Consider the following 15,347-nt stretch of genomic DNA (forward strand, 5'->3'; position numbering starts at 1 on the left):
GGGAAATATGGAGGCAGATGTTTTCCCTGCAACCAAACTCTGGCTCTTCTCAGCTTCTTATTTTCATTTATATGTTACTGATGCTGTTAGACACCCTCTTTCTCCTGATAACTTTGTGATGTCTGTGCTGTTTACCTTAATTCCCATATTATAGAACCTACTACAAAACTGTTTTATTTGAGTTGATTGAATTTCAGATGGACAAGTTTATTATCTGTTTCTATCTTGTCTTTTCTTGTAGTACTTAACACCTTCTAACACACCAAATATGTTATGATTATCATGTTTTATTCATCTTTCCAAGTTAAAATGTCAGTTCCATGAGGGCAACAAAGGGATCTTTGTTTTGTTCACTGATGTGTCCCAGTACCTAGAGCAGGGACTGCCATATAATAGAGGTTCAGTAGATGTTTAGTTGCATGCATAAGTGAATGATAATAATAAATGATTGAGAAAAAAATTTAAAGGGGCCAGTGAGGTTGGTGGGAGGAGTGCATTTTTGAAAGTTTGTTAAACATAACTTGATCTTTTCTGATAAAAATATTTATACAGAGTTTACATTGGAGGAATGCCCTGTGAGCTTCTCATACCACAATCTGATAATTTGTAAGTAATTCAAATTATTTTCTTTATAAAAACAAATGGCAGATATAAGCATACTAAATTTAAATAGTAATTGTTACCAATACTGCATAGCTAAATGCTTTATAATACAGTATAAATTATAATATTTTACATAGAAAATTAGCAATCATTTTTATAGTTAGGTGCTACCTTGTATCCTACTCAGTCTCCAAGATAGTATGATATGAACTATTTAGATTTTTATGAAAAAAAGATTTTTTTAGCACTATCTTTATCAGATGAGATCGGGCATGTTCAGGGTGTTATGGACATAGACAGTTTTATCTTTATCAAGCAATTATTTCATTTGGCAGTATCTCACACTTTTCAAAAGGAACATTAAAGAGCATAGCCAAATTAATTATAAAATATTGTTATAAAAATTTTATTTAAACATCTTCAGTAAAGTCTGGCAAATAGCTTTATTTTACAAAAATTTTTATTGTAACAACAATTTCTTTCCTAATTCATATTCTTAATAAGTTGTTTTTAAGAGAAACACAATAGTCTAACATTTTAGTGTCAATATAAACTTTGACATTAACTTTTTTTATTAGATATGGTCTAAAACTGGATCATCCAAATGGAGATATGGGTTCTATGATTTGTAAGACGACTGGAACTTTTATTGGCAAGTGTTGGTCATCTTTCTTCATAATGCTCATAATGCCTTATTCTAGTTCCCTGTTTTGTATTCTCTTAGACCTTCCTATTCTGCCTTTTTGGATCACTTTGTTTATTTATTTACTTTTCTAGCATTTTCTCTTTTCCTTGGGTTCTCTTCACTTTCATGCAAGCATATATGAATCAGTATTTTCTTACAGTATACACATAAGGTAAACTTCTTCAGGTTTCTCTTTCTTCTTCTTTCTCCCTACAGCATTCATGTCTAATTTGGCTGTTTTACCTGTTGCCTTATTTTTGCTCTGTTCTTCTTGATCTATGTCCTCCAGACACATAGATCTTTTAATTGTGTGTGTGTGTGTCTATGTGTGTGTGTGTGTGTCTGTTCTCACTTTGTTGCCCAGGCTGGAGTGCAGTGGTGCAATCTTGGCTCACTGCAACCTCTGCCTCCCAGCTTCAAGTGATTATTGTGCCTCAGGCACCCAAGTAGCCGGAATTACAGGTGCACCACCACGACTGGCTAATATTTGTATGTTTAGTACAGACAGGGTTTCTCCATGTTGGCCAGGCTGGTCTCAAACTCCTGACCTCAGGGGATCTGCCTGCCTCAGCCTCCCAAAATTCTGGGATTACCAGTGTGAGCCAGTGCACCTGGCCTCCTTTTAATTCTTGAATGGGCTTCCCTCCCTTCTGTCTCAGGCCCTTTGCAAACTTCCTATACTGAAAATTTCAGATAAAATGTTATGTTCTCACAAAGGCCTAGGTCATCACCTGTCTTACATTCTCAAAGCTCATTTTACTTTTTTTGAAATAGCCTTATCACAGTTTTTAGTTCTCTGTGTCATTGCTCTTGGCTAATTGTTCCTTCCACTAGACAATATGTTCTGTTAGAAAAAGGACAAGCTGTATGCTCATCCCGCATCTGCTCTCTCAGCCTCTAGCAGAGTGTCTGAACAATTAAATAACTGTTACATGAATAAAAGAAATTTCAGGGAAATATGGTTACATATCTGTTCTCTTATTATTCTTTATTCACAATCATATTTTGTTAGGTGTTTCTAGTTATAACTTCCAGACACCTTATTATGTATATTTTTATGCAGTGACTTCTTTAAGACAGTTCAACTTTTATTTCTTTAATGATAAATAGAAAATTGGATAAGTACAATTTTGATTTTATACTTTTTCTCTGCTTTTAAATCAGCTTCATAATATATTGTTCTGTGATTGAGAATTTAATTGATTGTGTATTTTAATTAATTCCAGGTCATCACAATGTCAGCTTCATCTTAGATAGTGATTATGGAAGGTAGGCCATTTTGTAAATGATAATTTTTATAATTGATTCAACTGGGTAAATAAGATAAAATGTATATTTACTTTGTGCCATAGATGCAGAGTTTAAAAAAATTAACTACTTGCTTTCCCCAAATTAACAGTTAGAGAGTCTGTAACTTCTTTTCAATCTTAATTTATGCTTCACACATAACCTCTCTATTGTAGGGAAATCTAGCTAATTAACTAAAAAACATAAAAATTAACTAAAAAATTAACTAAAAACATAAAAACATAAAAATTAACTAAAAAATTAACTTAAAAACATAAAAATCTTTACTTGTGTTATGGAAAAGTATAATTTTATGTCTTGCAGCTTTTCTGATTTTATTGTAACTTTTTAAGTAACTAAAGTAATTAAATTTGGATTTAAACTAACGGAAGAATAAATACAACCTCATGGTTAATATTACCTGATAAAGGTTTTCTTTTAAGTTATCAAGACAGAGAGAGTTGTGAAAGATGATAATTATATCTTTCAATTGTGCATCTTAGCAGCAATATTAATAACTCATATTTATGACTTTTAATAAAACTAGAACTCATTTCCTGATGTTCTACATTCTAATTTCAGTAGGGAAGATCATTTTACATTTATAGAAAATCTCAATGCATGTTGAAACCCCATATTATAGATAATAATAGTGAACATTTAGCAGCAGGCATGGTGTTAAGCACTTTACATACATTACCAAGTTTAATCCTCCCAAAGAAGCTCCCAAAGATAAATTGAGTGTTATCATCTACCCTATGTTACCCACTGGGAAAATGAGACTTAGGAACATTAAATAATTTGCCTAGGGATATTCAGCTAGTAGGAAGCAGCATTAGTGTGCAAACCCATGCCTTCTAACTCCAGGACCTGAACATTTTATTCCAGTGCTTTGCCATGACTGATGGAGTGGTTCACATCACTCCAACCAGTACCACATTTCATCACTACTTACCATCCTGATCCAGGATTCCATACCATAGTAGTATTTCCCCACTCTTGGGAGCATTTGCAAATGTATAGGAAAATCCCCTGGCTATCACAGTAACTGGGTATGTTAATGGCCTCTAGTGGGCAGGATCATGGTATGCCAAACCCAAATCAGTTTTTCTGCCCAAAATGTTATAGTGTCTCCCATTGAGAAAGTCAGTTGACAGAAACCCAAATAAATTATATTATTTAACACTCAATCCTAATGTAACTATAGTAGATCTATAATAGGAAAGATCTGTTAATTTCTTTTTTGTCTCTGAATGATCAGAAATCTGAAAAAAATGGCAATGTTACAATAAAAGTAGATGCTATTCCTGGTAGCACTCATACACTACAAGCAAAGGATGTGATTTCGTACCTTCATTCATGGAACTGCAATTGGTTAGTGAACTCAGGTACTCTGTCATTGTATTTAGAGACCATCTACTTCTAGATACCTAGAGGCAATAGGTATCATTATAGCAAAATGATGCCTGGCTGGACACTTTTTTATAGAACAATATAGGCTAGACCAAAACTAAGAGCAAATCAGAGTGAAAGATATATAAATGATGCTAAATACACCTTCGCAATTTACGTGGGGCACATGACTTAGGGTCCCATAACTTAACAGTTCTCTGCAGGAATGACCTACTTTTACATATGACTTGATAAGACAGGGCAACAGGACTGTATTGAGCATATTAGAAAACCATGTTAGGAGCTACAATTATTGAGTTTTAAATGAGTTTTTGAACTATATATGGTTTTTTAAATGCTCTTAGTAGCAAGCTTCCCAAGGTGAGAGAAAAATGAATTCTTAGTTCTGAGTCTATATGAAAGGTATTAATTGCCAAATCCATCATTTGTCTCTCAGAGAAATAATTATCCAAAAATAGAAGATTTGAGTGATCAAGGTTGAATGTGATTGATAAGAACCCATAAATCAATATGCTGCATTAACATGCACAGAAACTTTCAATTTAGAAATGCCAGCAAATTCACATATAATAGAAGCAAAAATACTGCATTAAATTGTTGATTTTATGAACTTGATTTATAATTCAACCCCCTGCCCATTTTTTTTTAAAGCCAGTGGCTATCCCTTTGTACCAATGTCTTAGAATTGAGGAAATTTATGCTTCTGTATAAAATATTCTTATGAATTTAAGATAACTGTTAGAAATATGACATTTATGATTTAAAAGCCTAGTTTTAAGATTACGTGGTATTTTTAAAATGTTAAATAATTCTTTTAACTTATAAAATTCACATTTCACAAATTTCATGAGCATTGCTGAATATCAAATGAACCAATTAAAGGCCATTCTGTGGCATCTATTCTGTATTTCTTTTAATAGCCAACCTTCTCTCCTCTGTTACCCCAAGTTCAAACAACAGCTGTTCCAAACTGATAAGGTTCAGACGAAGCTGCCTTAATTGAGAAATGCCTAGTCATTATCAATGAATTAGTGAAAATAACCTCAGTGTCATCCAAAATAAATTACATTCACATTTTATTTCACAAGGCAATTTCCCTACTAACTTAAGAAGCAGAGTTAATTTTTGAGATGCAGGATCTGCCCAGACACGATATCGTTGGAGCTAGCATGGTTTCAGATCTTTGGGAAATCAGTCAAGAGACGTCTAACATAAAAATATGAAATCTAGTATGAACTTCTTAAGTAACTAATCTAGCATAAAATATTTCCAAAGACTCTTTAGTCTTACAAATGCACATGGTAATACCTGGGTTAGATTTACAGGAGTGTTAATTGTTGGTCTCAGTGACAAGATTTGCATGATCCTTTTAGATTCTAATTAAGTATATTACAATTATGATGAATGCAATTTGAGTTTAATATTTGAATTTCTCAACTTTTCTACTGGAGAATGTCTCTGAGGTAATTAAGGTAACAGCATTTAATTCAGAATTATTTTCCTCAATTCTTTAGGTTTATAGAAGTACAAGTGTGTATATCTGTGAATAATAGGCTCTGTGTTTATTAAGGACGGTTTTAACCTGGTCAATTGTTGCTAATTTGCTGTCATCCACTTGCACTCTCACACAGATTAGTGGGCAGGGGAGGAGTACTGTGTAATACACAGGTGAGGATACACAGCTCTGGACTCAAACTGCCTATGTCCAATTCTGTGTCTGCCACTTATGCACTGTGTGATCTTAAGCTAATTCTCTGAAATTCACCTACCTCGTGGTTGATGTAAAGATCATATGGCTTAATAAATCAAAAGGTCTTAGCATGTTCCTGCCTCTTAGAACCAAAAAGAGGTTCTAAAAGAAAACAGAGTGGGATGGTCAACAGAAGATCCCAGCCTTTATGAAGGGTAATTCTCCTGCATGCTTTTTTATGTCAGTATAAGTCAGTATAATTTCTTTTTTTTTCCTTTTTTTTTTTTTTTTGGAAGAAAGAAAGAAAGAAAAAAAATGAAGAAGAGGAAGAAAAAGGAAGAGAAAGAGAGAGAGAGAATGGGAGTATTGCTTTCTTGCCCAGGCTAGAATGCAGTTTAGTAATGGGTATTGAAAACCTCTTTTATACCAATAATTATACTTAATGATGTAGACAGGAAGGAATAAGGGAAGAAAATAACAAACAAGCAGCCAACCAATATTTCATTTAAACCTATGAAATGCTATATTTCATTTAAACCTATGAAATGCTATGCGATTACTGAGGAGTGATTTACTTCCAATTATGTAGTCACTGTTGGAATAGGTGTGAGGTGGTAATGTATGTTTTGTGTATTTGAATTGGAGAGTTCTATAAATGTTTATTAAGTTTACTTGTTCCGGGTCTGAGTTCAAGTCCTGGATGTCCTTGTTAATTTTCTGTCTGGTTGATCTGTAGAATCATTAGCTCTTCTTGTTACATTGATCCTTTTGCCATTATTATGTAATGTCCTTCTTTGCCTCTTTTGATCTTTGTTGCTTTAAAGTCTACTTTATCAGAGGTGAGAATTGCATCTCCTGCTTTTTGCTTATTTGTTTATTTTTACTCTCTGTTTGGATGGTAAATCTTCCTCCTTCTCCTTGTTTTGAGTCTTTGTGTATTATTGCATGTGAGATGGGTCTGGATGCAGCATACCGATGGGTTTTGGCTTTTTATCCAATTAGAATATATATAAGTTTAATACTGGCATTTGATGCTAGCTGGCTGTTTTGCCCATCAGTTGGTGTAGATTTTTCATTGTGTTAATGCTCTTTGCTTTTTGGTCTATTTTTGGAAAGGCTGATATTGGTTGTTCCTTTATATGTATAGTGTTTCTTTCAGAAGCTCTTGTAAAGCAGGCCTGGTGGTGGTGAAGTCTCTAAGTACTTGTTTGTTCGCAAAAGATTTAATTTTTCCTTCGCTTATAAAGCTTAGTTTGGCTGAATATGAAATTCTGGGTTGAAAGTTCTTTTCTTTAAGGATGTTAAATATTGGTCCCCACTCTTTTCTGGCTTGTAGGGTTTCTGCTGAGAGATCTGCTGTAAGTCTGATAGGTTTCCCTTTATGGGTAACCTGACCTTTCTCTCTGGCTGCCCTTAGTATTTTCTCCTTCATTTCAACTATAATAAATCTGGCAATTATGTGCCTTGGGGTTGATCTTCTTGAAGAATATCTTTGTGGTGTTCTCTGTATTACCTGGAGTTGAATATTACCCTGCCTTGCTAGGTTGGGAAAGTTTTCCTGAATAATATCCTGAAGAGTATTTTCCAACTTGGATTCATTCTCTTCGTCACATTCAGGTACACCTATCAAATGTAAATTAGGTCTTTTCACATAGTCCCATATTTCCTGGAGACTTTGCTCATTCCTTTTTATCCTTTTTTCTCCAATCTTGTCTTCCCGTTTCATTTCACTGAGCTGGTCCTCGACTTCTGATATCCTTTCTTCTGCTTGATCAATTCGACTGTTTAAACTTGTGCATACTTCGTGAAGTTCTCGTGTTGTGTTTTTCATCTCCATCAATTCACTTATATTCCTCTCTAAATTGTCCATTCTCGTTAACATTTCGTCAAACCTTTTTTCAAGGTTCTTAGTTTCTTTGCATTGGGTTAGAACAAGTTATTTTAATTCACAGAAGTTTCTTATCACCCACCTTTTGAAACCTGCTTCTGTTATTGGAACACACTCATTCTCCATTAAGCCTTGTTCCATTACTGATGAGGAATTGCAATCCCCTGTAGAGGGAGAGGCATTCTGATTTTGAGTATTCTCTGCCTTTTTAGACTGGTTTCTTCCCTTCATTATATATTTATCCCTCTGTCGTCTTTGTAATTACCGACTTTCTAACTAGGTCTCTGAGCGAAAGTCCAACTTGTTGATTCCCAGCGCCGAAATCTGAGCAATCCACTGCGCTGGCCAAAACAGCGGTGTTAAGATTGATGGTGCTTTTCTGCCCGGGAATCTCCGGACTCTGCACCAAGAACTGCCGTGCTAAGGTGCCAGCAAAACCGCCGCACTGGCCACAAGAGTCACTCTGGCGACCCGTGGGGCTCCTCTGCTGGGAATCTCTTGGTCCGTGAGCAACAAATATTCGTCTGAAAGTGTGGCGTCTTCTCGTTCTCTGCGCTTTCACTGGGAGCTACGAGCCCGAGTTGCTAGTGATCAGCCATCTTGGATCTCTCCCAGTATAATTTCTTAAAATCAACTTTATTGAGATATAGTTCGCAATTCAGTAACAAATGTATATACATATGTCACCAACAACTAAACCAAGATAAAGAATGTTATTATCTTCTCCCAAAAGTTCCATCCTGCTCTTTTGCCGATTATGACATAATTTCTATCACTGAAGTTAAAAAAAGTTCCTAAAGATCATTTTAAAGCAGAAAATTTAACCTTTTTTTTAAACAGGAGTCTTCCACAGAAAATGGCGTATTTTGTTTCTTCTCTCAGTAAAATTTCAATGTTTCAAACATATGCAGGTATGTGACTTTTCTTTCACTCTAGGGTGTGGGAGGAAGGCAGTGTATAACTGATTCAATCAAACCAAGGATAATGAGTGTAAGGTGTATTATATGATTTTATGTACTGCCAGGAAAGGAAAACTGTCAAAGGTAGGGAGTCTAACAGGAAGCCCAACATTAAGCAGGACTTTCCCCCCAACAGACAACATTGTTAGTGTAACATAGATTGAAAAATAAGATTGGTGGAGAGAGGGAAAAAAGTCTCCACTGACAATTCTCAACCAAAAAGCAGTGTAGATAACTCTCAATTTACGATGGGGTAATGACATCATAAGTTGAAAGTACTGTTAAATCGAAAATGCATTTAATATATTGAATGTGTATTAGCTTAGCTTAGCTTTCCTTAAACGTGCTCAGAACACTCACATTAGTCTACAATTTGGCTAAATTGTCTGACAGCACAGTGCTCTTTAGAATACAGGCTGTTTACCCTCATCATTGCGTAACTGACTGGGAGCTGCAGCTGGCTTTGCTGCCCACCATCAGGAGAGAGTATTTACTGCATATCACTAGCCTGGGAAAAGATCAAAATTCAAAATTCTAAGTACTATATGGTTTCTACCAAATTTATTATCATTTTTGCACCATTGTAAAGTCAAAAAATCTGAAGTCTGACTAGTAACTTGGAGGCCACTTAAAATCTCTCAGATTTATGCTCTCAGTGTAGTCCAAAATAATCCTCAAGAAGATTATAATCTAATTTAAAGAGGTCTCAAGTTGATAGTATCCCTTGGAGAGTGTCTGAACACAAATCATCCTGAAAGAATTATACTTCATTCCAGGTCAGGAGTAATGGAAAGATACATTCAGATTTCAAAGATGTTAAAAAAGGTGTGTCCTGGAATCAATCAAATGTGATATATTGGCTGGGCATAGTTGCTCACACCTCTAATCCCAGCAGTTTGGGAGGCCAAGGCGGGCAGATCACCTGAGGTCAGGAGTTCGAGACCAGCCTGACCAACATGGAGAAACCCCATCTCTACTAAAAACACAATAATTAGCCAGGCGTGGTGGCGCATGTTACTCAGGAGGCTGAGTCAGGAGAATCACTTGAACCTGGGAAGCAGAGGTCGCAGTGAGCCAAGATGGCACCATTGCACTCCAGCCTGGGCAACAAGAGCAAAACTGAGTCTTAAAAAAAAAAGTTATATATCTTGGCTTTTCCTAGAAGTTTATTTAGTGTGAAATTCATATGATAGAATACATAGATATTTGACAGAGTTAATAAGGGTAAATTTTAGTAAGAATCTGCCATATGTCATGTATTGGACTATTTTACGATATACTTACAACTTTTGTATACAAAACCACAAGAAATTCATAGTTAAATGTATTAATATATGAGAAAATTATAAGAGGTTGGTAAAAATTCATTCTTCAAGAGCATATGAAAGAAGAGGTGGTTCTACCTGCCTTCCTGCTCAGCTCAGGTTTTCCTTACTCCTTTAATGCTCACATTACCAATGTTACTTTAATACCAGTCACCACTAAAGCTGGGTCCTCATGGAATGTAAGTCTCAGTCAATGCCATGTTTATTGTCCTTTTGCAGGATTGCATCAGAGTAAGTAATGAAACACCTAATTAATGCAGTTGATAATCCATTACCTGTGTTAGGCGCTATGGCTAGGTAATTTGGAATTTTTTAAAAATCAGGCATTTGGGTTTATGTGTAATATTTATGATATTTTATTTTATGTGCTTTCCCCCAGAGGTCACTACGATTTTCCCTTCACGAGGAAGCATTCAAGGTGGCACCACGCTAACAATAAGTGGGCGGTTCTTTGATCAGACAGATTTCCCAGTCAGAGTTCTAGTTGGAGGTATTTCTCATATTTTTTATATATTACTTTATTACCACAAATTCTGTCTGTTCTTTAACAATTTGTGAGAATAACAATGGTCTTTTCTCAATTCGTGCTTTCAATTAGAAGCTGAGTATTTTCACACAGGCATTTGGTTCTGGGGCTTGATACTCTTTCCGCTGCAATTTTCCAGCGAGGGCCACTCCCTGCAGCCTTATGTGAATAAGACGTGAGCTCTGTGGTTGGTGCCAATAGGCTTTGTGTAGCAGCATTATAGCTGCCATCCACAAATTCCTCACCACAGTTTGACACACCTACCCTTAATTTAGAAGCTCTTAAATGCCTTTTTTGAATGGTTGTTATTTCTCAGTGAGTTAGCTAATTGTGAGGAAATTTAAAGTAATATTTTGGGTTATTCTCCTCATACTCTTCTCATATACTGTGCCTCATCTGGACATCAGTAATCACTGATGATATTGGCCTTGGAAAGAACAGTAATTTCAATGAGTTATCTGTTTACAAATGCATGTAGGGCTTGGGTCTCTGGTTATGCTTCACTTTTATGTGTTCTGTCCAGATCTGTTCGTAAATAGAAAGCTATGCAGCTCAAAAGGAGTAAATGTGATAGTGGGACTGTTCTCATTCAGGCATAATGACATCACTTCTATTGATAGGCAGGGGACAGTATGCCTGCCATGCAACAAGCGTATGCATTTCTGATATAGTCCTCTTGCTCAAGTACTTTCTACATTTTACAGAATCTGCCCATAAGCCAGCCAAAATGTGATTTCAGAAAAAAAGAGAAATGGATATTAAGCAACCTCATCCAATATTTATATAATCTTTCCTGTCTGCATGAATCCTTGCTGGTCATCAGCATACATATTAAAACCTGGGCCATAAATATTTAAAATTCATATAATGTATTAATCTGACCAGATTTTATGTTTTAAACATTAAAACCAGGACCATAATGCACTTTTAATTTATGTAATATGTTTTATAATCTGATCTTATGTTTATTTTGCATACAACTATAATACAATTGATATGAAAAGAGAACATAATAGTTTTCTATCATCTTTTACTACCATTAATATGGCAACCAGATTCAAGGTTTTGAATTCTCAATAATGTCTTGAAAACATGATGTCTATGTGTCTTTCCTTTGCTTCCAATAAAATGGGTGGTTGGTTTAATATACTGTCCCAATTTACTGTTTTCTGGTTCAAATTTCTTGCATCCATAAAATATTCAAAATAGTGAAAGGGTCTGGGTGCTGTGGCTCATGCCTGTAATCCCAGCAGTTTGGGAGGCTGAGGCAGGAAGATTACTTGAGTGCAGGAGTTCGATACCAGCCTGGGCAATGCAAGGAGACCTGTCTCTACCGAAAATAAAAGAAAAGAGAAAAGATAAGACAAGACAAGGAGAGGAGGGGAGAAAATTAATTAGCTGGGCATCATGGCACACGCCTGTAGTTCCAGCTATTTGAGAGGCTGAGATGGGAGGATCACTTGAGCTCAGGAGATGGAGGCTACAGTAAGCTATGATCTTGCCACTGCACTCCAGCCTAGGTGACAGAGCGAAATCCTTTCTCAACACACAAACAAATAAAATAGTGAAAAGTAGTGTCAAAATTTAAATGTTCCAACTTGGCAAAAATATCTCTCTCCATCTCCCTTGTCCTCACATTTCATGAGTTGCAATTGCCATTTCAGTGAATACTTACTGAGGGCTGACCATATGTGAGGCACTGTGAGGAACACATGGAGGTTTAAAACATAGACTCTTCTCCCAAGTCTAATTGTGCTTATGTAAAAGTTATAATAGCTCTCTTTTAGGCTTTTTTCCCCCCCTGTTTTGGTTTCAGTCTGTCTGTGAAAATGCCATTTAACAATTATTATTCCTCTTTTATTTTTTTTTAAGAACTTGAACTAAATCAGCATTTTTCCTACCCAAGAGGTCTGAGATCATCTACCTTTGCAAATTCTGAACAGCATGGATTTATTCTGTAACTTTTCTCCAAAGAACAAAATAAAAGTGTTTACTTTGGACTCAGAAGAGAGATCTTGTACAAAGACATAGTTTTATCAAATTTTTTTATCTCAGAAATTATGAAATTTTCTCTCAGTCTTGTGATGTTCTACCAGAAAAAATGTTGCTTTGTGGAAGTATAACAATTACTGGGTGAAAAGCTTTAACAGAGAATATGTAAAAGAAATAAAGAGCCCCAATTTCGCCTCTTGTTTATGCAACTTTGTTTTAATTGCAAAAGTACTTAAAGATACACCGATGTAATTTGCATTCTGAAGTTTCAGTAGTAATGGTTTTGTATCTTGCTTCTCTATAGGTGAAACTTGTGATACTTTCAATGTCACAGAAAATAGTATATGTTGCAAGACACCCCCCAAACCTCGTATTCTCAAAACTGTATATCCAGGTAAGTAACCACAGGGAAAATGGCCATTTCTATACTTACATAAAAATAATATATTAGTAAAAATATTATTTGAACTTTTTAGAATTTAGAATTTGTAGTAAGAATCATAAGAAATTTCCTCCAAGTTTTAAAATTTACATTTTCTGGATTAGAAAATATTTCTGTTAAATTAGCTGCAACAAAGCTGCACCCATTGGAGAAAAATCCAGCCTAAATTATCCAGACACTGTACTGAAATCAGCACATCTCTATTGAGAGAGTTTAATTATGCTTTTATTTCAAATTAAATTATGATAACTAAAACATGGTACAGTCTATGTAGAAATTTTTTAAATGTCTTTTTCTGATTAAAAAAGATAAATAGGGGAAGTTAAATATTTACTTGTCTAGAATAATGTGGGAGTGAAAACAGGAGATGAGAGAAATGTTACTCTAAATTCTTTTCAGACTTTCAACTTGTGGCTCAGTGAAATTGCTTTCCTATCTACAGTAATACCACTGAAATGTTGTTCATGTGTCTACGTGTGGTGTGTATCTCATATCTTGTGTGCACAGTGAAAGTTGTTTATAATTGTGTCATTGTTTCACACTTGAAGCCAAACAAATTGCTTATCAACCAATTAAGTTTCTTTGGTTTGAATATAGGAAAAAAAATGAACATATTTAAGAACACAATTTTGATAATTTATAATTGATGACTTTAAAGAAATAAACACTGCTGCTATAAAAGTTTGAAGTGCTCAAGCTTGTCCTCAACCAAATTCAGCTGAAAAAGAGTAGCCACTATTTTCTATATACAGACAAGTTTAAAGTTGCTAAAGGAAGAAATAAGCCTAATTGTTGCAGTTGAAGGAAAAAAAAATAGAGCGATAGCTCCTTTCTGATTAGGCAAAAACTTAATCACAGAGTTTGTTCTGGCAAGTATAGGTACAGGTTATTGAGAGTATCCTGTCTTTGATTCTCTTCAAGAAGGAGAAGAAATCCTAGAGCAGAAGTAACTTTTTTTTTTTTTTAAGTAAAACAAATATTGTGAGAAACCTGAAATCCAACAATTTCTCTTCTTGGATTAGTGGCTTTGTAAACCATTAATTAACTTTTGTTAGAATAGTCAAGGCAAAGGTTTTGTAATCAAATGGCATGAATCTTTAGCACCATCAGTTATATCATAAGTAATAATTACTATATATTTTTATCTTACGTAAAGCACTTTTTAAATGCCAGGTGTTTTACATATATATTAAACATAATCCCTATAGCAACCATGCAAATATTATTATTACTCCCATTTTACATATGTGGAAACTGAGGCTCAAATAAGTGAAGTAATAATGAACAAATTGCAGACTGCCCTCTGGGTACAGACGCATGTAGGGGAATGTGTAATTGTTTTATTTGCACATATGTTAAAAATATGAATTGAAATGCAGAATCTATAACCAACATCTAAATAGCCATTGAGACATTGCGTGATGTGATGAAAGGCTTTTTTTATTTCATTACACTTAGGAGGGAGAGGCCTGAAGCTTGAGGTATGGAATAATAGCCGTCCAGTACATCTGGAAGAGATACTTGAATACAATGAAAAAACACCTGGGTACATGGGGGCCAGTTGGGTAGATTCAGCTTCCTATATTTGGCCCATGGAGCAAGACACATTTGTCGCACGCTTTAGTGGATTTTTGGTGGCTCCAGATTCTGATGTTTATAGATTCTACATCAAAGGTGATGACCGTTATGCTATTTATTTTAGCCAGACTGGACTTCCAGAAGATAAGGTAGGAAAGCCTTAGAATACTATTTAATACTATAAAAACATTATGGTGATGTTTATATTTATATTACTTACTTTAAATCAAAACTAACGAATATATTAAAAATTTATGAGAAATGATTTCATGTCTTTTGGCTCTTGGCTATTATACCAAATATGATACAAGATATAAGGTGGTAGAAAACTTATAGCCTATGAGAAAACTTCCTGTATCTGAAAATATTTCATCATTCTGCATTTATCATTCTACTTTTATCTCTTGGATATGAGATAAAAGTCATTTCTCTATTTTGGTTTTTCCATAAATAGAATCATACATTCAATTTCATATGTATTTTTTCACATATTAGTATTAAATACTAGTGCTATTAAATAATTTATATAATCACTTTTTAATGACTAAGTAGTATTATTACATAGGTTTACTAAGCTTAGATAACCATCTCCCTACTGATAAGTTTTTATTTACTTCTCATGTTTTATGACCACAATAATACTCTATTGAACATCTGTGTTCGTTAGATTTTTCTGTATTTGGGGTTATTTTGTTAGGACAATTTCACAACATGAAACTAACAGATCAAATTAAAATAACATTTTATGACTTGACTTACGTGGCAAGATGGCCTCCCAAACTGGGTGCTCAAGTTTAAATTGCTACCTGTAATTTATGAATTCTAATTTTTATCATAGTTTGTACTCCAAAGCATGTATACTCTAATCATTCCTAATGGGAGGCTCAAAGTCCTCTCACTCTAGTATACCAAACTATTTAGCAATCTTCGGCGTCTTTCAGGCTTACTTCTAATGATCT

The 15,347-nt window shown here is 34.8% G+C and overlaps 1 protein-coding gene across 1 annotated transcript in view; it reads left to right on the forward strand.

Annotated features, from left to right (window-relative positions):
• The window catches only part of PKHD1L1 (PKHD1 like 1), a 151,828-nt gene that overhangs the window by 21,064 nt on the left and 115,417 nt on the right, over nt 1-15,347 (forward strand). The window contains exons 7-13 of the mRNA XM_064384533.1: nt 553-606; nt 1,182-1,255; nt 2,515-2,557; nt 8,407-8,477; nt 10,230-10,340; nt 12,673-12,762; nt 14,269-14,537. Of these exons, the coding sequence (XP_064240603.1) occupies nt 553-606; nt 1,182-1,255; nt 2,515-2,557; nt 8,407-8,477; nt 10,230-10,340; nt 12,673-12,762; nt 14,269-14,537 (712 nt within the window). The remainder of the gene's footprint in view (nt 1-552; nt 607-1,181; nt 1,256-2,514; nt 2,558-8,406; nt 8,478-10,229; nt 10,341-12,672; nt 12,763-14,268; nt 14,538-15,347) is intronic.

Source organism: Aotus nancymaae, unplaced genomic scaffold (genome assembly GCF_030222135.1).
Source record: "Aotus nancymaae isolate 86718 unplaced genomic scaffold, 86718_ANA_hifiasm-v0.15.2.pri h1tg000036l, whole genome shotgun sequence".
NCBI classification, from domain to species: domain Eukaryota; kingdom Metazoa; phylum Chordata; class Mammalia; order Primates; family Aotidae; genus Aotus; species Aotus nancymaae.